The sequence below is a fragment of the Tachysurus fulvidraco genome, chromosome 14, assembly GCF_022655615.1.
Source record: "Tachysurus fulvidraco isolate hzauxx_2018 chromosome 14, HZAU_PFXX_2.0, whole genome shotgun sequence".
NCBI lineage: Eukaryota > Metazoa > Chordata > Actinopteri > Siluriformes > Bagridae > Tachysurus > Tachysurus fulvidraco.
In genome coordinates, this window is record NC_062531.1 from 7,100,602 (window position 1) to 7,121,351 (window position 20,750).

Here is a 20,750-nt window from a genome sequence, read left to right on the forward strand (position 1 = left end):
TTCATTCATTATTTTTGACTTCTGAATTTGAATTTAATCTGAAATTAATGTTCAGTTAATTTTGCAAATGATTTCCTTCCACTTCACTTTTGCACTTCTTTTCTAATATTGTTTGTATTTACTGTGGTGTCTAGTGTGTGAATTTTAGAAGTGTAGTATCATCTCAAACACATCTGTACAGGAAAACATGAAACTGGTCATTATGATCAATGTAGACATAGGGCTCTCAAGTATCACGCATTGAGCATCGGTCTGGTGTCACGCTCTCCTTCCACACATTGTATTTCTCACGCTGAAAAACTTACTATTGATCATATATTTAATATTCCGCAGCGCCCAAAATGTATCTGTCCGCACCGCTGTCTCTATGGGACCGGGCAGGAACAAGCGAATCTCAGTTCTTAGTCGAGAGTGACACTTATCAGCCAATCAAAAAAAGAGGCTACACAATAGCCAATCAGAAAATAGCACTATTGTATCTGGGTAAAACGAAGCCCGCCTGGTCACGCTCCGTAGGGTAAGACGCAAATGGAAAAAAAAGCATATCCTGGAATTGTTCAGCATCATCCTCGTTCACCCACAGAGAAAACCACTGGAGCTACGAGCATCACTTTGAGCACAGAGTAAGTCATGATCTCCTGTTGTAATGTTACAACAAATTCACAACTTTACAGCCTGTTCACTGACAACACCTGCTCAGAACATGCAGTCTAGGCCAGTGGTTCTCAAACTGGGGGCCCTGAGATGGTGCCAGGGGGCTAAACATATCTAAAATATGTCACTCTTGCTTGTCTTCAAAACCTGAGATCCCTGTGGACAGTAGAAACAGTAGAACATGTACTCATTAAATGTGCTGCATATAAAAGTGCAGCGTTTTATTTAACACAAGCCTTAATAGCACTTGGAATAAATAGTTTGTCTCTACAGGTTCTAATGGTACTAATAACGTATTTAAAATGAATAAGACTGACCAACAGAATTTAAGATATGGTTTTATTCCTATTTTTCTTCTCTTCCTTGTTATTTGCCTCCCATGTTGTTTTCCAAATATCTTATCGGCTCCCCACTCCAATCCTATAGGTGGCAGAAATGGCAAGAAACACCAGAAGAAAAAGTAGAAGAACGCATCCGGTGTTTGTGGTTGGAATAATTTGAATGAAACTTCCGCATAACATTTTAAATAATGCGGTACGTGTTTCTGACACTTTTGTACATATTCGGTAAGCAGGATGTGTGACCTGCCCACGGTCCGTGTTTTATCTGTTCTTTATTCTGAAACACAAACCTGTTTAGTTTTAACACTAAAACGTGTTAAACACATACACCACAAACTTTATTTCTCTTTATCGCGAAGTTTGATTTGAACTAAAATATTAATATGTTAATAGCTAATCCAAAATTGCAGCCAGTGTTTCTGGACTTTTTTTTCTAACATTTTACTAGCTTGGAAAGTATATACATGCATTAAAAATTGTCTCCAAACAGGTATATGTGCTGTCTTCACATATGGAGAGAAATGTGGACAAAGTGAATATCTATCAGCAGCTGATGAATGCTGTCCTATGTGTGCTATGGGTATGACATGGTGATACTTTTGTTATAGAATCATGCCATTAAGTAAATGAAAGTACAGCTAAATAAGATGTATAAATTATTTAAGGGTTCATCTTCAGTAGATGCTTTATTCTGGCCAGGGTTATGTTGGGTCCAGAGCCAATTAAGGGAACACTGGGTGTATCCACATGTATGGATAATTTAGAGACACAAGTCTAACTAACAACATGGTTTTGTACAGTGAAAGCCAAAAGATCGCAAAGATACCAGACCTGCAAAGCTGTATTACTCTGTTATAACAGTTATATTGTCTTTTGTGTCTATTGTCTTTTGTCCTGCACTGTTTGCACCAGTTTGCACAGATGCACTTTATGTATCTATTACTAACTTACTTAAGTACTTGGCTCTGTCTTTGTTTTATGTAGCCCCACGGTCCTGGAGGAACATTGTCTTATTTCACTGTATACTGCAACAGTTATATATGGTTGAAATGACAATTAAAGTTTCTTGACTTGATTTGACTATATATAAAAAAAAAATTCAATCAGACTTTTTTCCATTTAAATATATTTACTTTTCATTTTGTATAATATACAATTTGACCTGGAATGGAGAAACTCTCTGTAAAGCAGATCTTAGGCAGATGATTTTATAAAGACTGTTTGGTGTGAATTCTTTCATGTGCCCGTCCTTTTATCAGTTTCTCATCAGGTCATATTATGTCTGTTCTGCAGGATCAGTGGTTATGAAAGACTGCCATGGTGATTACAGTACAACATGCAAACCTTGTGCTAAAGGAACATTTATGAATGAACCGAATGGATTACAAAATTGTTTTCAGTGTAAAATCTGTGAAAACGGTAAATGTCTTATGTCTTAAATATTTAATTCTTGTTTCTGTTATTTTATTCTGAGTATTTTCAAATCTCATGTTCTCCTTCTAGGCCTTTTTATTTCACAAGACTGTACAACAATGGAGGATACAGTCTGTGGGGTGTTGGATGGATATTATTGCAAGCATTTTGCAGATAACAGAAATGATTGTTCTCTTGCAATAAAACACAGTAAATGTAAACCGGGGGGACAAATAAACACTCCAGGTGGGTACTAAATTATCGGTCCTTTAATCACACTGAAAAAGGTGATACTCTGAGTCAGTGCTTTTGAACAAGACATTAAGTTCAAAATGCCATTGAAGAAGCATCACAATTTAAATTTCCTTGAAAGTCATCACTGCATCACTTTGAGTGAATCAGTGAAAGGTAGCTACTAATTCTATACATGTATTTTTATCCCGGTGACTAAAACAGTAACAACATTAAACTTTCTTGTTAGAACATCAGATGAATTGAAAATAAAAAATAATCTTATTATAAATGAAGTTAGGTAAGAGATTCCTGCATCTTTGCATTAAAAAGAAAAAACAGAACTTTAGACATTCTGTAATTATATTCACCAGGACAGGTTTCTTTTCTTCTCCCCTTGTTTTGCTTTTGCTCACAGTGAACACCAACAGTGTTCTAATTTTATATCAGACTTCATTCAACAAATAATTCATTTGTTTTTACTGATTCAAAATGTCCTATTTGCAGTGTTCTGGTAAAAGGGTTAAAATGACAGGTGAATGTTCTGTAAAAATGAAATGTGCTTTACTGTAGTGAATTTGCAGTGTGTTTGGGGATGAAGTTGTTTTGATATTTCAGTATTTATTTACAGGTACAAAGGCATCAGATATCGTTTGTGAGCCCTGTTCTCCAGGGTTTTATTCTCCTGAAGGTGTGATCTGCTCTAAATGGACAGAGTAAGTCATTTCTTTTGATGATTTCATGTAAGCTGTAATATTTTTGTTTGCATGTTGCATTATTTACCTTTCAGAGTGTTTTTCTTTCTGTAAAAGTTTTAATGTTTCCTTTTTTCAAGCTGTTCGGTCAGAAATGAGATTGAGGTTGAAGAAGGCACTTCCATTAAAGATGTTCAATGCAAACCACAAAGGAACAGATATGTTCTCATAGCAGCTTTTCTCCCAACTGCAGTTGTTTTACTGTCACTTCTAGTTCCATGTTTGAGTCAAAGAAAAGCAGTCAGAAGTGAGTTGTGTTCAGTCTTTTTTCTATTTCTTATTATTTTAAGTGGAAATCATGGCATCTGGTCAAATACCTCAGATGTCAAAATTCTGCATTCATAACTATTGCTTGTTTTACATTAAATACTTCACACTAATACAATCTTCTTGTTTTGTTTTGCAGGTTGATTTATATTAAATGTAAGTGCACAAAAATGTTTTGATTCTTGAATTACAGAAGCAGTAAAGTCTCTTTGCCATTCTTTTATTTGTTTATTTTTTTTAACTAAACCTGGTTGTATTAGATGTGTTTTCAGGCACTTGTTCATTTGTTTCTTTTTATTGACTGCAAACAGAAATCAATCGAAGGTTCCATACAGCTTTGTTTTGATGCAGCTGATATCGATTTGTGAAATTTGTTTCATAGAAAATGTTTATTTGGAATTGACTTTACTTGAATTTTCTTTTTTATATTTCTTTTAAATTTCGTCCTATTATACATGAAGGTCAACACAGTAGTCTCAAATTATGATGATTAATTACGATGAATCAGCTGTCTTTGTAGATTTCTTTTTTTTTTTTTTTTTTTTGTGCTTATAGAGTTCTGTAAAGGAATTAGGTTTTAGGTTTCTTAATGAGGGGCCTAATCACTGCCAACTTGAACGATTTAGGGACGTAACCTAAAGATAGTGAGGTGCTAATAATATTAAGAAGAGGCTCACCAGCTGTATGTAACACTTCTTTCAGTAATTTAGTTGTGGGATCTAGTGAACAAGTTGTTGATTTAGCTGTAGTAATAATAATAGTCTGTTCTATAGGTAGTGTGTACAGTATGACGTAATGGTCTGTGATGTCATCAAAATGAGGTGCACGTGAAACCATGAGTTACTTCACAAGGATGTTGTTTTTTACTAAAGCACCAGCTCGATGAATGGACAAATAAGACTTTTTTATTCTGAAACCCAAAAAAAGAACTTGACTTATTTTTTTATTATTATTAGTGCACTCTTTACAGGACTCTTGACTCATTTTGGGAGAGCAGAAATGTTTTTTATTGTAAAATACAAAATTGTGTAAAAAAAAAATGCAGAAGTATGTCATCTGGAATCCAACTTTTAGCTTTTGTGAGGAAAACTTAGTGTTAGTAAAAAAAAATATATATATATATATATATATATATATATATATATATATATATATATATATATATATATATATATATATATATATATATATAACACTAACATAATGCAACTGATTCTTATTTTAGGTTCTGAAATATTAATCTCACATTTTACACATTTAACTGTAACATACCACATTTATAAACAGTAATATGTGTCTGTCAAATGCCCTAAAAATGTGATTGCATTAACAATTGTGTTACCATGAACTCTGGACTCAAATGCACTTTTCTACTAGTCAAGTCAAGAAGCTGCTGTTGTCATTCCAACCAATGAAAGTTTTTCATTATTACTTTCTTCTTTACAGGTCACTGACTCTCTTTCTGGGAGCTGAAATGCATAGATCTGTATTGTTTACAATTTTTAATAATAGATTTATTAGTGCTGTATGTGTTTTACTTTGGAAGAAAAAAGAAAAATTTATCATACTGTAGGAAATTTTTTTTTTTTAACATTTTTTTCTTATTTCCATTGATGAATCTCTCATAGCTCCCTCATCTCAGGTTAAGAGTCTTGGTGTCATCTTTGATAGTACCCTTTCTTTTACCTCACATGTAAATAATGTTACTCGGGCTGCATACTTTCACCTTCGTATCTTCTTGATCTTCTTCATACTCCAAAACCTATTCGCACTCTTAGGTCTTCTTCTTCCACTCATTTCATTGTTCCCTCTGTCCGTCTTGTAACTATGGGGAACAGAGATTTCAGTTACTCTGCACCTCAGCTCTGGAACTCACTTCCATCTGAGCTCCGTAATATTGATTCTCTTTCATCATTTAAATCTCAGCTTAAAACTCATCTGTTTAGTTTAGCTTATTCTACATCATGATTTGTAATGTTGGTCCAATTTGTATTTCTATGTAAGTATTTCATAACTATATTTTTTTGTTTTGTTTTTTCTTCTTCTTTTGTACGGTGACCTTGAGTGTTCAGAAAGGCGCCTTTAAATAAAATGTATTATTATTATTATTATTATTATTATTATTATTATTATTATTATTATTATTATTATTATTATACACAGTGTATACTGTATATATGTACATGTGTATCATTTTATACCTTTTTAAAACACTTTTACATTGCAAAACAATGCTAGTAAGCTGCAGTATTATCAACTGAATCATGTTTAAGGTTCTTGGTTCATCATTTTCAGGACGTTACAGTTGCTGGGATTTAAAGTTATGTAATTTGATCTCTGCTAAAAAGCTAAAGCTAAAAGCTTAAATTGAGATGTTAAATTCATAATGTTTTTAATTTTTCAGATGGTAGATTTTTAATGGCTTAATGTAAATAATATTCAAGACTTGCTCCCATTAATGGGATTGTAAGTAACTTCTTCATGCAAATCTAATAACTAGATTACATTAAGGAGGCTTTTACTCTTCCTGTATACATGTTTATATTTGATTAACAATTTTCAAAGTGCAGTAGCTGAGAATATAATTATTAATAATAAAGATCAATAATTAAACTAATTAAGAATCAGTTTCAATGACACCTATGTACTGTTACATTTTTAGAAAATCAAATGAAATACAGCTCATCAAGACGTGTGTGTGTGTGTGTGTGTGTGTGTGTGTGTGTGTGTGTGTGTGTGTGTGTGTGTGTGTGTGTGTGTGTGTGTGTGTGTGTGTGTGTGTGTGTGTGTGTGTGTGTGTGTGTGTGTGTGTGAGTGAGGTCAAAAAGCTTTTGTAATGTGTATTAAGTTCTTCAGAATGATTGGATTTTCTAATACTTTTATTTTGACAAGTGTTCCGTTCCCGGAAGTGCACGGTAGAAAGCAAAAGAGAGCATGCCCACACATCAGTGAGTGCGGAGTCCTGTCCGAGAAGCTTGTCCGATAAAGTTACTAATTTAAAATCAGTTCTTTGTTTTTGGATACCCAAAGCACCGGAAAAGTGGTCCGGGGCTGTGAGCGGACCTGGGACGTTGTTGGGGCCGTTGTTGGATGAAAATGTAGGTTCGCAAAGCCATGAGCATTAACAGTAAAGCAACGCTGTACAGTATAACGGTGTACATTGATGCCCCCCCCCAAGTCATTTGTTACACTGTATGTGCAGGAAAAGGTATATTTGCCTTAGAGTTAGTGTTAATTTCGCCACTTATTTTTAATTTAGTCTTAGTCTTGTGCCAAATGTCCTTGTTAGTTATAGTCATATTTAGTCATTCACATATCTTTTTTGTTAGTCAAGTTTTAGTCGACTAAAAGTCTCGTAATTTTAGTCTAGTTTTAGTCAAAAGAAAACTCAAGGTATCTTAGTCAAGGTTTAGTCGACTAAAAGTCTTTTAATTTTAGCCTAGTTTTAGTCAGAAAATTGTAGTCCTTTTTTAAAAATAACACATTATTACTGAGATTATTACTGATAAGCATTTCAGTAAAAACATTGTTTCACATATCTCAAATATTGGTTAAATGTCATAATTTTTAATGCAAATGTTAAACGTGTCTAGTTTTCAATTTCTGATTTAGGAGACACATTCACAAATTATTAACCTGTTCTGAAGAGTATTTTATTTTAACCAACACAATTCAAAAGCTGGGGCCCAACAGACTCCGACTGACAACTTAAGTTACAAAGGTTTTTAAAACTGTTGTGGTTGCCTTGTGTCTCCATGTTTCTGTTCAAATCAGAAATAAAATAAATATACTCAGAATAACTGAAAAGAATAGGCCTACTTTACTGTGGGCCTACAATACAACCTATTTACACAAAAGTATCAGTGAGAAGTTGAGAACACTCGTTTAAACAGGGCATACACTCGAACTTGACTGCACATTTTTTACTTTATTGATACTGCTTTTAATCGTAACACAAAGACCGGTCATCGGGACATAAGCTGTCATGTACAATAAAAGAGCCTGCGCAGCGACAGGAAAAATAATTTAACACAAAAAGCCGCCTAGACGGTGGAATTGTGCTCAGGATTATTACTACAATTTTTTTATTATTTTTTTATTGAGCGTGGACGAATTCTTGAGCAACAGCGCGAAACCGCAAACTCGTTCTGAATATTTTAAAGTCGTAAAAGCTGATGAAAAAGCAGAGACAATTGTAGACGAAAATGAAGAGAGATTTTATCTTAGTTTTTATTTTATACAAAACATTTTCGTCTCATCTTTTTTCGTCAACAATAATGCATGTTAATTTAGTCTTAGTCAGCGTTTTTGGACAGTGGTGCAGTCTTGACATCGTCTCGTCTTAGTCATGAATAAAAAGGTCGTTGAGGAACATATTTCGTCTCGTCTCGTCTGACGAAATTAACACTACTTAGCGTTGAGTCTAATTGTGTGGATTCCAAAGACGACAACACAGGCTGTAAATCCTTTTTTTTTTTTATTGTTATTATATATGGAGGAGCATTAAATATTAATGTTACTTCAGGAGGCCACCGTGTAATATTGTTATACCTGAAGTCTACCCTTGTCGATCTGTAGTGTATAAACACAATAAGTTAAAACTAACACATATATACACATTAGTGTGTAAAGGGACTAAAAAGCTTGGAGAGCAGGGACCAAGATCCTTTCATTGCCGAAGCTACCAGGGCAGCTGCGATTGATTTTCCCTACACAACGGGTTAAATAAGCCCTTTACATTTTAATCATCATTTACACCATACATAGCTGTTACAGTACACAGTGAAATGAGACAACGTTTCTCCAGGACTGGTGCTACATAAAACAGACAAAGCTAAGGACTTAAGTTAGTCCTAGTCACATAAATTGGGGCAGATCGTGGCCTAATGGTTAGAGAGTCTGACTCGTAACCCTAAGGTTGGGGGTTCGAGTCTCGGGCCGACCATGACCATGACCGTGACCCATACTCGGAATTTGTTCTCTGCGTTTAACCCATCCAAAGTGCACACACAGCAGTGAACACACCCACACACACCGTGAACACACACCCGGAGCAGTGGGCAGCCATTTATGCTGCGGTGCCCGGGGAGCAGTTGGGGGCAGTTGTGTTCACGGTGTGTGTGTGTGTTCACTGCTGTGTGTACACTTTGGATGGGTTAAACGCAGAGAACAAATTCTGAGTATGGGTCACCATACTTAGCCATATGTCACTTCACTTTCACTTTTCACTCATAAAGTGCATCTGTGCAAACAGTGCAGGACAAAAGACAAAAATACAGTGCAAGACAAAGCACAAGACAGAAGTACAAAGACAGTGCAAAAGACAAGAGACACAAAAGACAAGAGACTGAAATGTGAGATAGCATGTGCAAAGAGCTAAAACATTGTGCAAAACAGCATATAAACAGTTTGATATGATGGTGCTGTAGACATGGATGTAAATTGGAAGAGTGTGTATTTGGTGTGGATCATTTGCAGTCCATACAGTTGATTGTGCGTGTGTGCGTGTGTGTGCATATTGTGCTCAGTACAGTTCAGTTCAGTTATTAAGGAGTCCTATGGCTTGTGGAAGGAAACTGTTACACAGTCTGGTCATGGTGGCCCGAGTGCTTTGGTACCTTTAACCAGATGGCAGGAGGGTGAAGAGTGTGTGTGAGGGGTGTATGGGGTTACCCAAAATGCTGTAGGCTTGCGGATGCAGCGTGTTTTGTAAATGTCCGTGATAGAGGGAAGAGAGACTCCAATGATTTTCTCAGCTGTCCTCACTATCTGCTGCAGGGACTTGCGATCCAGGATGGTGCAGTTCCCAAACCAGACAGTGATGCAGCTGCTCAGAATGCTCTCAATGGTCCCACTGTAGAAAGTAGTCAGGATGGGGGGAGGGAGGTGGGCTGTCCTCAGCCTTCGTAAGAAGTAGAGACACTGCTGGACTTTCTTTCTGCTGGGAGGTGGTCCGTCAATGTTCAGCGGAGAGTGGTAGCTCTGTGCTCTCCTGAAGTCAACAACCATCTCTTTAGTTTTATCAACATTCCAAGACATGATGTTGGCTCTACACCAAAGAGTGAGCTGTTGCACCTCCTCTCTGTACTGTATGCTGAATCTTCGTTCTTGCTGATGAGACATCGGCGAACTTAATGTTATGGTTCACTCTGTGCATTGCTGCACAGTCGTGAGTAAGCAATGTGAACAGCAGTGGACTGTACACGCATCCCTGAGGGGCTCCAGTACTTGTGGTGTAATGGTGCTGGAGATGCTGTTCATGGTTCAGACTGGCTGAGGTCTCCCAGTCAGGAAGTCCAGGATATAGTTGCAGTATATTGTATTACCTTGATATCGATTATTTTCTTCTAATGTCTCCCTCCCTCAGGTTTTATTCCATACATAATAACCTTTACAATTAAAGTTTTGTGAACACTTTTTTAAATTAAGAATAATAAATATTTTACTGTTTGTTGTGATACTTGTGGAGCTTGACCAATTTATCCATTTACATTTTTTTCAATATATGTTAGTTAATATTTGTTCTATATGCCTACATCATCCACTATCTGTTTTCAAAACTAGCTAAAGGATTACTTCATCTTAAACAGATAACCTAAGATTTACTGCATTGCAAGATCCTTCTTTCAGGATAGGGTAGTGAACTCAGATGTCTCACAGTGCTTGTTATTATGAACACCTATATGTGTGATAGGGTGATGGGTAGATTGATAGAAAGAAATAAGTAGAGAGAGAGAACTTAATTTTTTTTTTTTACTTTTATTTATGTAAGAAATCTGTATAGACAAATTTGTATATGATAAAACATTTTCTTTTCTTTTTCAGATTCTTCCCCAACAAATCTGAATGCTTGACAAAAATTCAGAAAGTGAATGAGCTGCATTAGCAGTGTGGCAGGCCATGATGAATGGGGAGGAAAGATTAATTACTTCTTTTTTGAGATGTCAGCATTTTCTGGAATGTTTACCAGTTTGGTGCCTACTTTTTGTTTTTGCCATTTTCTTCCTGAATATTGAACTGGGTATTTGCACTTGTGCACAAGGTGAATTTGAGATAAATGGAGAATGCTGTCCCATGTGTTCACCTGGTAAGGAGTTAGAAAATTATGGTATTGTCTTAAAATGTATAATTCTATATTACAAATGACAAATTTATAACAAAAAACAGGTAGTAAAAATGTTTCCATTTGGTTAGTTATGGAAAAATAATTTATTCATGTAATTTATATTACAGGTATCCATTTTTCACACTAGGACAGATTCTAGACTAGTTTGGGGAGGGGCTCGTAAGCATCAGATTGCTAAAACATTTACATTTAAAAATTTCTCTTGAACCATGTATTGTTCTATATGACTTTTGTGCTCATAGTATCTTTTTAGATGGTAAAAAAAAAGGGGTTCATCTGTTTTTCTGGTTCTAAAAATTATTTTCTTTTGTCACCACCTCTTAAGCAGAGGAGAACAGCACATACATGACATATCGTGTGACAAAGCCTGCAGGTTAGAAGCTGTTCTGATGAAAGAACGTTTGTAGCCATGCAAGCTGCCAAAAAGTGTAAATTTTTCTCAATGCTCTTGTTACCAGCACCACAATTTAAGTATTTATAGCAAAAATATGGTTATATAGTCAAGTCAGGAAGCTTTTATTGTCATTTCAACCATATATAGCTGTTGCTGTTCACTGAAATAAGACAACGTTTCTCCAGGACTACGGTGCTACATAAAGGCAAAGACAGAGTTAAGGACTTAGTAAGTAGTCCTAGCCACATAACGTGCATCTGTGTAACCTGGTGCAAACAGTGCAGGACAAAAGACCGTGCAAACAAAAAATTGCAAGACAATCCACAAAAGACAATAAACAGAAACATCTCCGACCCATGTAAATACTGTATGTTCAACAATATTGCGTGTGCAGTAATACTAAAATGAACACCGTGTTATAGCAGCAGGTCCCTGAGATAATGCAAAGGATTGTGCAAAACAGCAAATGACTGAAATGTGAGACATATAGTATAGTATGGTGTCCCATCTCTTCCTTCCCATAATGAACCAGAAAGCAATTGTTATACAGTGTGCAGCGCTGAGATGCAGATGAAAACCAGGTTTGAAGTAAGTCCCAGGAACAATGATCAACTCTCTGGACCAATCCCAAATTAAAAAATAGACAATTATTGCAAAATCTGGAAACCCTGGGTGTGAAACTCAAGTGTAAAAAAAACTCTGTCACATTAGATTTTTTTTTACCCATTTATAGAGCTCAATTAAGTTGTAATTACAATATTAAACTTATCCTTGCTATGTTTTTAGGACACCACATTAAAAGTCCTTGCTCTGAATTCACCAGTACAACGTGTCTGCCGTGTCCTGACTCAACATACGCTGCTAAACCTAATGACCATTTTGTTTGTTCTCAGTGTACCATGTGCAATACTGGTAAATATAGTATATTTTATATTCAATTATGTGTTTTATAAATTATTTTTACAATATTGCTTAAGTGTATGAGATGTTCTGTACAGCATTGTTTGTGTTTCTTATAGTAAATGGACTAAGAGTAAAGGCAAATTGCACACAGACGTCAGATACAGTCTGTGAGCCGCTGGAGGGATTTTACTGTACTGAAGAATACAGTGTCGGCTGCAGTTATGCTGTGGAACACACAAAATGTAGCTCTGGACAATACATAAAGCAGAAAGGTTGGTGTAATGTGCATTTGGTAGGCCATAAGCTTTCCCAGTAGCACATTTTTATTAATGATGATGAAAGTTCATTAATAAAAATTTGTAAGTAACAAAAAAACTCCTAAAAATTCATCAAAACAAGTGCCAGAATATTGCGTGAAAATGTAATTATGTTAAATATTAAATAATATAAAATTTTTAATTAAAGGTAAAGCATCAGATGAAACTTTTATACACGTATTAAAAAATGACCTTTTTATCATCTATGACCGTTATAAGGTTAAAGATGTGCAGCACAGTGAGATTTCAGCCTCAAATCTCCATTGCATCCTTACCAGGGAACCAAAATGTCACGCTCTACAGTGTTTGTTTATGGTTTATACATCAAATTATGGCCTTTTTATGAAATTGTAGTTTGTTAATTGAAAATTTGTTTCTTTCCAGTGTTCTGGTAAAAGGGTTAAAATCACAGGTGAAAAATGTCATGTGCTTTACTGTAGTGAATTTGCAGTGGTTTTTGGGATAAAGTGGTTTTGATATTTCGGTATATATTTACAGGTACAAAGGCATCAGATACCGTTTGTGAGCCCTGTTCTCCAGGTTTTTATTCTCCTAAAGTTGTGAACTGCTCTAAATGGACAGAGTAAGTCATTTCTTTTTCATGTAAGCGCTAATATTTTACATGTTTGCATGTTGCATTCCTTACCTTTCAGATTGTTTTTCTTTGTGTAAAAGTTTTAATGTTTTCTTTTTTCAAGCTGTTCAGTCAGAAATGAGATTGAGGACAAAGAAGGCACTTCCATTAAAGATATTCAGTGCAAACCACAAAGGAAAAGATATGGTCTCATAGCAGCTTTGCTCACAACTGCAGTTGTTTTACTCTTCTTACTTCTACTTTTATATTTGAAACACAGAAGTGAGTTTTCTTTCTATTTCAAATGTTACTGGAAATCATTGCATCTGGTCAAATAACTACATACATGTACATATTTTAATACAATATTCATAACTATTGAGTGCTTGTTTTATATTATATTTGAATATTTACCTTCTTGTTTTATTTTGCAGGTAGAAGAACCTTAAAAGTAAGTGCACAAAAATTGTTTAAATGAACGTTCCGTACAATTTCCTTTGATGAAGCTAATATCAAAGAGATGCACCTTGTACACTGAATTTGTCTAAAACAATGTAATCTTTAACCATTTGTAACATTCTTTAGATAACTTTGCTTTAATTTTCAGTTAAAGAGCTACATGTTATTCTGGAAGGCTAGAAGTGACATTTTTGTTCTGTCAGTCTATTCAGCTCAATAATGAATGAACGGATAAAGCTGAGGAACTTTAGACTTTAGTGTGAAATTATGGAAACTAAACTGAAATTCTCTTTATTATAATTGTCCTGTGTTGATCTAGCTCTATATTTACATTTCAGTCCAAGTTTTAGTCCTGATTCACTTTGTTCTGGTTATTCTGTATTAGTCAGATGAATCGGCTTTCTTAGTAGATCTCTTAATGCTGTTTCTTGTTTTGTGTTTACAGACAGTGTTTACAGTCCTGTAGAGCAACCAGATCCTCAAGCCCATATGTACACCACCATCCAGTCAACTGAAGAGCTGAAATGTTAGCACAGGATCTGCAGTCACAACTTGATGCTGCTGTTCAGATCGCACCTTACATAGCTTTGGAAATTGATGAACTGATTGTTATTAATGACACTGCTCATTTTGTGGTGTACTGTATCTGTATTCAGATTTTACCATGCAGGGAAGAAAGATTTCATTAAGGGCCATCTTGGAGGATCGATTTTCTCAGAGCATCCTCATCGCATTAGTGCACATCAACTTCTTCATTTGGCTTTGCCTAGTCAGAGGTTAGGAGTGGACTGCAGCAGATATACAAGTCTTATATAAAGGCACACAGAAGGCACTTCATGGCCATATTTATTATTTTGATATTTTATTTATTGCATAGTAAAATAAATGCAACTGGATCCAACTCTTTAAATGTTAAGAGTTTAAAATGTTAGAACTCTTTTCTGCTCGACACATGCAGAATTTTATTTACTGAAAGAAAAAGTATGAAGCAGAGAATCTAGCACAGCAGTATGACCTGAACACAGTGCTAATGAAGTTCCACTGCACACAGACTGAGCACAGAGATAAATCACAGATAAACACAGCTCTTTGAAAATAAATACATCTATAAATCAGGCGTATTGAGGAGCTCTCGCTGACCAGTGAGCTTCTGATGGAGGATAGACCTGACAACTAAACCCCAAAAGCAGGAATGGGTTGGATTTTCCCTCTTATGAACACTTCAGTCCAATCTCTTACTTCCTCAGATGTTAAGAAGTGTAATGATGATGATTTACTTCTTCCTTCCTCCACCACCGTTCGCCAAAATCATGACCATTCTGATGAAGATGTTCAGTGTGTCTGTGTAGATTCCCATACAGCTGTGAACACACACACACACACACACACACACACACACACCTTTATCTACAACCAAAAAGACAACCCATTCTCTCAAACATTTATCATGTGACCCAGCCCTATCCATAAGTACTATCTACTTCATTATTAACTACAGTGTACATTTATTTTTTTAAACCTGGGTATAAATTGATTGAGACTGTACAGTATGCAGCACTGTGATATTGGAGGTGATGTGATTACTCACGCGTTGATTGGGTCGTATTTCTGCGCGGCGTACAGCGGGTACGTCTCGGCTCGTTTGATCACCTTCTGTGTGTCGTACAACAGGAACATGCCGAAGAGGATCAGACCTCCGTAAACAGCCACAGAGTACAGACCTGCTCCGAACGCCGAGGTGGGGGGCAGAAACATGGTGCCTGGGAAAACAGCATCATGGGAAATATTCAGACAGTATCCCATTATCACTATAAAGGTAACACACAATGTACAATAAACCCTTGAATCCCTTTCCCGAACAAAAGAAAGTGTGCAGTGTGTGTAAGGTGTGTGGCGTGTGTAAGGTGTGTAATGTGTGTGGAGCGTGTAAGGTGTGTGGAGTGTGTAAGGTGGGCACTAAGATTGCGCCAGTGAGGTCAACTGCCGTCACGACTGCTCCGGTTACACTGTGCCTTTTTTTGTTTATTTTATATATTTATTTATATAGACACCGTTTTATTTATCGAAGATGTTAATCATTAGATATGACAGAGCCACTCATATTTATTGGTGTACAATACACCCTTCACTGTATTTAAACCCGGACCCATGCTGGCCGAGCGAGATCCTAAGGGGGAACAAAGGACGCGACACGCACCGGCATCCGCAAGGGAAACCGGAGACAGGAGCAGGCTGAGGGGACGCACACAGCACGCTACCTTACCTAGTATCCTGTTAGCCAACGTCCAGTCTCTGGAAAACAAGCTCAACAACCTCAGGGCAAAGGTCACATTCCAGAGGGACATTCGGGACTGCAACCTTCTCTGCTTCACCGAGACATGGCTGTACCACCTGAGACACTTACAGGACTTCAAACTACCCTCTCAGGTGTTAAAAACTTTCTACACCTGCACCATTGAGAGCGTGCTGATGGGAGCGTGCTGATGGTTCGAGGAACAGCACCATGCAGGACAGGCGAGCCCTCCAGAGGGTGGTGCGATCAGCTGAATGTACCATCCACACTGAGCTCCTGAATGTACCATCCACATTTCACTGCATGTCGTACCCTTTATGTATGTGTATGTGATAAATAAAACTTGATTTGATTTTGATTTGAGGTGTGTGGAGTGTGTAAGGTGTGTGGAGTGTGTAAGGTGTGTGGAGTGTGTAATGTGTGTGGAGTGTGTAGAGTGTGTAAGGTGTGTGGAGTGCGTAAGGTGTGTGAGACATGGGTTTAATGCCGCCCCGGACACACACATGGTTTAATCAGTGTGTGTAACGAGTACAAACCCAGTGAGGAGACGAAGACGACTCCGAGGCCGGAGGCCAGCGGCCCGCCCATGTTCAGGAACTTCTCACTAGGAGCGCACATGGCCACAGTGGAGAGACCGCCCACGATACCTGCTGTGTACCACGCTGCACGCATCATCAGGGGACCACCCAACAGGGTGAGGGGGGCCACGACAGCACCCATTACACCTACAAGCATACACACACACATTTAGTACATGTATTAACCAAAATCAATTCTTTTTAATCCAGTTTATGATTCTAAGTTTTATATGTTTATTTTCAAAATAAATGTTTAAACACCGGTTAAAGAGTCTACAATAAAACTAAGTATATAAATTAAACAGCACAGTTTTATATACACATCTACTTAATAATTATTTACTGCATGTTAAATCTATATGGTTCTCTATTTGGTGACTTCTATAATAAATAAATCAATACAAATAATACAGAATAAATTCATAAATAATAAATACATCAGTAAATAAACAAGCAAATAGAACACTACCATTAGTACATCTTTCTCTTTCCAGAGCTCACATATTCATGTTAAATCATGTCCAGTGTGTGAACTCATTTTCCTGTGGGTCACATGGTTGTTTTTCACAGTCATTTTTATCTGGAGAAGCCACATGTCCAGTGTGATTAAAGGCACACAGAACCACTCTAGGACAAGAAGAAAAAATAATTGCAAGGTTTAAATGTCATCCCACCAAGGAAATAATAAAAAACCCTGTAGTGTCAGTCAAATTTAACAAAAGCTTTTATTATTTATACTTAAGAAATAAAATAACAAAAAATGTCAGTCACATTCTGCATACCATATAACATATGTATAACATATCTGCATTCAGGTCTACAAAGACCACAGTATACATCTCTTCACACATAGTATATGTTTCTTACCTGTCTTCTATTATCAGTGTTGGTGGACTTTTCTTTGTAGTTTTCATATAATCTTTTTCCTTGTAAAACAAAACAACATTTTATATTATGATCTAAAATTAAATAATTTTCCTTTAATTACTAAAATGTTCTATTTCTTAGTACAATCTACCTAATACATTTTTCTTGAATAGAAAATATTTAGAATTTTTTTGTATTTACAGCATTTGGTATTCGCCCTTATCCAGAGCTTAGCCAACTTACAAGTATCTCAATAATACAACTGAAAAATTGAGAGAGAGAAGGGCCTTGCTCGGGGGATCAGGAGTGGCAGCTTGGTGGTCATGTGGTTCAAAATCTCAAACTTCCAGTCAGCAGACCAAAACATTAAACACTGAGCTACCACTTCCCCTGAGTTACCAATTCCCCTAGAATATTACTTACATGCATGTTTCTATGGAACTCCGCAGAATCAGCAGAATCAGCTATTATGAACACAGTTAGGGATACAAAAGGGTTTAAATTTTAAATTAAACATTTAAAGGCCAAATTAAATCTATATTTAGATCAATATGAAACTTACCTCTAGGAGGGCATGTGTGACATCTTTTTATAAAAAACAATGCTCCAGCTACTGCCACAACTGCAGTAAGCCCTAATAAGGCTCCGGTTATTAGAGCTACTGGAGGTGTTTTTCCACATTCAGTATCCAAAGATTTTGTTCCTGGTTTTATTTTTGTAAGTGCAAAATCTTCACATCTGTCAAAGTAAAGTCAGTAGTATGGTGTACATTGATGCATTTTAGCTGAAAAATGTAAACATACAATTTATTTTTTATTTTTTAAGCTTTGCACCATAAATTGAGTAAAAAGTAAGTGTTGTGTGTTAATTTTTTTAATCCCTTGGGTTTAGTGTACGATTTAGTCCTTTGTAATTAAGGCTACAGCAGAAGAGAGGAGGGAAGGTAAGCTCTGTTAATTAATAATAGACAGCATAGATCATGTAGCCATGGCACTGTGAACCTGTGAGTCTTTTGTGTAGACAATTCAAGGTGGAGCATCACGGAACCATTCCTGATAGTAACATGATGGATTCTTAGGTAGGTTGAAGATTTCAGAAAGCTCTCTGTTATCATGGAGCGGTGCTTGCCCACCCCCCCTCATTTCTGCATATTAACTGTTTGAAAAACACACGTTTCCTCTACCACACCTTGTATATTACAGCATTTATGATCAATGAGTTTTCATGGTTTGCGTTTGTTTAATTCTTTGGTTCTCAAATTCACCAGAATCCTGACCAAGATAAAGCAGTTACTAATTAATGAATGGAGATTGGTTAGTATTATTGTCAAAATATTAAGTGTTGACAAATTCATTTACATAGTTTGCAGAGATGTAAATGGAAAAAAGCATTTACTGTTTTGTAAGGTCATTTTATTTTGAACTTGTGTAAGTGTAATCAGTTGTGAAAGTATGCATATATTTGCAGGAGAAACATATGCAAGAATTCTGAAAATGCTTTGATGAAGTGAACTTATTGCAAAAATGTTTTATAGGGTTGTGTTACAGTTGCTACTGCTTTTTGTTCAAATGTCATTAATCATGTTTTATTCCCATTAAAGGCAGTCTAAGTTTGTTTAACCCTGTATCTTTTATCTTTGTTGGTTAATTTCAATGGCTTAATTCACATACAGAGGAAATCGTGACATTTTTATTTGATGTTATGCAAGCCTCAAAATATGAAAGACATATTGTGTATACATTGTTACAATGATTTAGACAAGTTAACACTCACGTTGAATGTGGTTTACAAACCAGAAGGGAGCCATTGGAGTAGGTCCCATCTGAACACTCTGCACATTCAGCATCTTTTAATGCTGTTCCTGCAAAGACATGCCTGCAGCTGAGTTAACAGTAAATAATTCTGTAAATAATCCTGCAACCAAGTGATTTACAGACTGCCTAAAATGCTACTGGGAAGGTTTATGCTATAATAAATGCACATTACACCAACCTTTCTGCTTTATGTATTGTCCAGGGCTACATTTTGTATGTTCCACTGAATATATGCAGCTGCCTCTATATTTATCAGTACAGTAAAATCCCTCCAGCGGCTCACAAACTGTATCTGAAGTCTGTGTACAGGCCGCTTTTACTCTTAATCCCTGTCCTGTAAAAAAAAAAAAATATGCAGAACATATCTAATACTCTTAATCAATAATGCAAATACACACTGAATATAAAATTCAACATAAAAAATTGCTTTGTTATAAATAAAATATTTACCAGCATCACACACTGTACAGCTGATGCAGCTTGCAAGGCCATTGGGTTCATCCGTGTAAGTTAAACCAACACAGTGTTTGCATGTTGTGCTGGTGAATTCAGTGCAATGTCTAAAAACACAGCTTCCTAAAAATATATTAAAAATGAGCTGAACAATCAGTTACTTTCTTAGTGGGTCAGTTGCATTTACTTGTTTTAGTATATGGTAAATTTGTACTTGCTCCATATATTCATACATATCTAGAGCAAATTCTATAGCAAGTCTCATTACCTGGTGGACACATGGGACAGCATTCTCCATTTATCTCATATTCAGCTCGTGCACATGTGCAAATATACATTTCAATATTCAAGAAGAAAACAGTAGTAATAATAAAAGTATGTTTCAAAGTGGAAATCATTGTGAAAGTGCTGATGAGACTTCTCAAAAGGAAGAAATAAACCTTTCCTCCCCTGACTTCATGGCCTGCCACATTCCTTAGTGTTCAGGCCATCTGTTTCCAGTTAAGTCTGTTTCTTAAAGAAGGCAGACATTCTGGTTTATTTAGAAATTTCAGTTCTGCAGAGATTTTTTAATGCTGCTTGTAGATCATTTTACAGCTGCTTTAGACTTTCTCTTTGAAGAAGAATCTGAAAAAGAAAAGCAGAAATTTCAGGATATAGAAAGGAATTCTGTCATGTAGGAACAGCACTGTCTTAAATTTTCAGCAAAGAATCCAGAACATGTATAAACAATTGGTTTGAAGAAAAAATGCACCAGTTTTACTTTCACTTACACAAGGGCAAAAGGCTCAATGTGTTGTGAGCCAGCGGCATGCAAGAGATGTTATCAGACACTGGCATGTACGGGATGGAGTTACAGGACTCTATGTACCTGATACTGGTTTTCTTAGTACTGGTTCTCAGCAAATAAATAATAATAAATATCAAGGTACACCACGACCAATTATTAACTTATCCGTCAGTACACAGACGGACATAGATAATACAAAGAGAAGGAGAACTAGGGAAAGAAAAGCGAAACGTAAGTGGAATAAACAAAGAAAGATTGATGTAAAAATCCAAAAGGTTGAAGAGTTGAAAGATTTGAATATGAGTGTTTAAAAGAAGACACTGAGGGATCAGACGCTGTACCTAGACAGCTGGAAGAAGATTCCAAAACAAAAAGAAGACTAAAATGCATTATGTGTTATGTTTTATTTTCAGAATGTTCAAGAAAAATCCTGAAATGCTTTTCTTTTACTTATAATCATGTATCCTCATGTAATAGAGTTGATTAGATTAATCTTGAGTATTTTACTTTAAACTTTCTTG

At 36.1% G+C, this 20,750-nt stretch overlaps 4 protein-coding genes across 7 annotated transcripts; 2 read left to right on the top strand and 2 right to left on the bottom strand.

The window, feature by feature from the left end:
- The first annotated feature begins 470 nt into the window (after positions 1-470).
- LOC113634312 (tumor necrosis factor receptor superfamily member 14-like) lies at positions 471-5,641 on the top strand. Of its 2 annotated transcripts, XM_047800356.1 has the most exons (9): positions 471-623; positions 1,081-1,220; positions 1,486-1,575; positions 2,289-2,414; positions 2,499-2,654; positions 3,271-3,355; positions 3,475-3,641; positions 3,801-3,817; positions 5,108-5,641. In XM_047800356.1, exons 2-8 carry the CDS (start codon positions 1,184-1,186, stop codon positions 3,803-3,805), a joined length of 666 nt encoding a protein of 221 aa, XP_047656312.1. In that variant the 5' UTR covers positions 471-623; positions 1,081-1,183; the 3' UTR covers positions 3,806-3,817; positions 5,108-5,641. The 2 variants fall into 2 exon arrangements, with proteins under 2 accessions (XP_047656312.1, XP_026989005.2); XM_027133204.2 differs by lacking the exon at positions 5,108-5,641 and having other exon boundaries at positions 3,801-4,831.
- Positions 5,642-6,567: 926 nt separating this feature from the next.
- LOC113634309 (tumor necrosis factor receptor superfamily member 5-like) lies at positions 6,568-14,165 on the top strand. 2 transcript variants are annotated; one of them, XM_027133199.2, is made up of 8 exons: positions 6,569-6,759; positions 10,487-10,748; positions 11,968-12,093; positions 12,201-12,356; positions 12,900-12,984; positions 13,100-13,257; positions 13,410-13,426; positions 13,880-14,165. In XM_027133199.2, exons 2-8 carry the CDS (start codon positions 10,562-10,564, stop codon positions 13,898-13,900), a joined length of 750 nt encoding a protein of 249 aa, XP_026989000.1. In that variant the 5' UTR covers positions 6,569-6,759; positions 10,487-10,561; the 3' UTR covers positions 13,901-14,165. The 2 variants fall into 2 exon arrangements, with proteins under 2 accessions (XP_047656307.1, XP_026989000.1); XM_047800351.1 differs by lacking the exon at positions 10,487-10,748 and having other exon boundaries at positions 6,568-6,759.
- Positions 14,166-14,279: 114 nt separating this feature from the next.
- On the bottom strand, positions 14,280-16,489 carry LOC125138563 (growth hormone-inducible transmembrane protein-like). Its single transcript, XM_047800363.1, has 3 exons — positions 16,264-16,489; positions 15,023-15,194; positions 14,280-14,795 (listed from the first exon to the last, which is right to left on the bottom strand). The coding sequence occupies exons 1-3, from the start codon at positions 16,472-16,474 to the stop codon at positions 14,708-14,710; spliced, it is 471 nt and encodes a 156-aa protein (XP_047656319.1). The 5' UTR covers positions 16,475-16,489; the 3' UTR covers positions 14,280-14,707.
- Positions 16,490-16,768: 279 nt separating this feature from the next.
- LOC113634303 (tumor necrosis factor receptor superfamily member 14-like) lies at positions 16,769-20,350 on the bottom strand. Of its 2 annotated transcripts, none has more exons than XM_027133177.2 (9): positions 20,213-20,350; positions 19,708-20,066; positions 19,437-19,562; positions 19,165-19,320; positions 18,946-19,033; positions 17,735-17,910; positions 17,596-17,636; positions 17,173-17,231; positions 16,769-16,932 (listed from the first exon to the last, which is right to left on the bottom strand). In XM_027133177.2, exons 2-9 carry the CDS (start codon positions 19,835-19,837, stop codon positions 16,821-16,823), a joined length of 888 nt encoding a protein of 295 aa, XP_026988978.1. In that variant the 5' UTR covers positions 19,838-20,066; positions 20,213-20,350; the 3' UTR covers positions 16,769-16,820. The 2 variants fall into 2 exon arrangements, 1 of the variants encoding a protein (XP_026988978.1); XR_007137781.1 differs by having other exon boundaries at positions 16,849-16,932; positions 17,374-17,636.
- Positions 20,351-20,750: the final 400 nt, after the last annotated feature.

Coding starts and splice junctions, on each gene's coding strand:
- LOC113634303 (XM_027133177.2), bottom strand. CDS start 19,837: ATGATTTCCACTTTGAAACATACTTTTATTATTACTACTGTTTTCTTC. Junction 17,637..17,734: donor TCACACATGCCCTCCTAGAG/GTAAGTTTCATA, acceptor TGTTCATAATAG/CTGATTCTGCTGATTCTGCG. Junction 16,933..17,172: donor ACACTGATAATAGAAGACAG/GTAAGAAACATA, acceptor TTCTTGTCCTAG/AGTGGTTCTGTGTGCCTTTA.
- LOC113634309 (XM_027133199.2), top strand. CDS start 10,562: ATGATGAATGGGGAGGAAAGATTAATTACTTCTTTTTTGAGATGTCAG. Junction 12,094..12,200: donor GTGTACCATGTGCAATACTG/GTAAATATAGTA, acceptor TGTTTCTTATAG/TAAATGGACTAAGAGTAAAG. Junction 12,357..12,899: donor ACAATACATAAAGCAGAAAG/GTTGGTGTAATG, acceptor ATATATTTACAG/GTACAAAGGCATCAGATACC.
- LOC125138563 (XM_047800363.1), bottom strand. CDS start 16,474: ATGTGTGTGTGTATGCTTGTAGGTGTAATGGGTGCTGTCGTGGCCCCC. Junction 15,195..16,263: donor CGTCTTCGTCTCCTCACTGG/GTTTGTACTCGT, acceptor CTGTTTTCCCAG/GCACCATGTTTCTGCCCCCC. Junction 14,796..15,022: donor AAATACGACCCAATCAACGC/GTGAGTAATCAC, acceptor GTGTGTTCACAG/CTGTATGGGAATCTACACAG.
- LOC113634312 (XM_047800356.1), top strand. CDS start 1,184: ATGCGGTACGTGTTTCTGACACTTTTGTACATATTCG. Junction 1,576..2,288: donor CTGTCCTATGTGTGCTATGG/GTATGACATGGT, acceptor TCTGTTCTGCAG/GATCAGTGGTTATGAAAGAC. Junction 2,415..2,498: donor GTGTAAAATCTGTGAAAACG/GTAAATGTCTTA, acceptor TTCTCCTTCTAG/GCCTTTTTATTTCACAAGAC.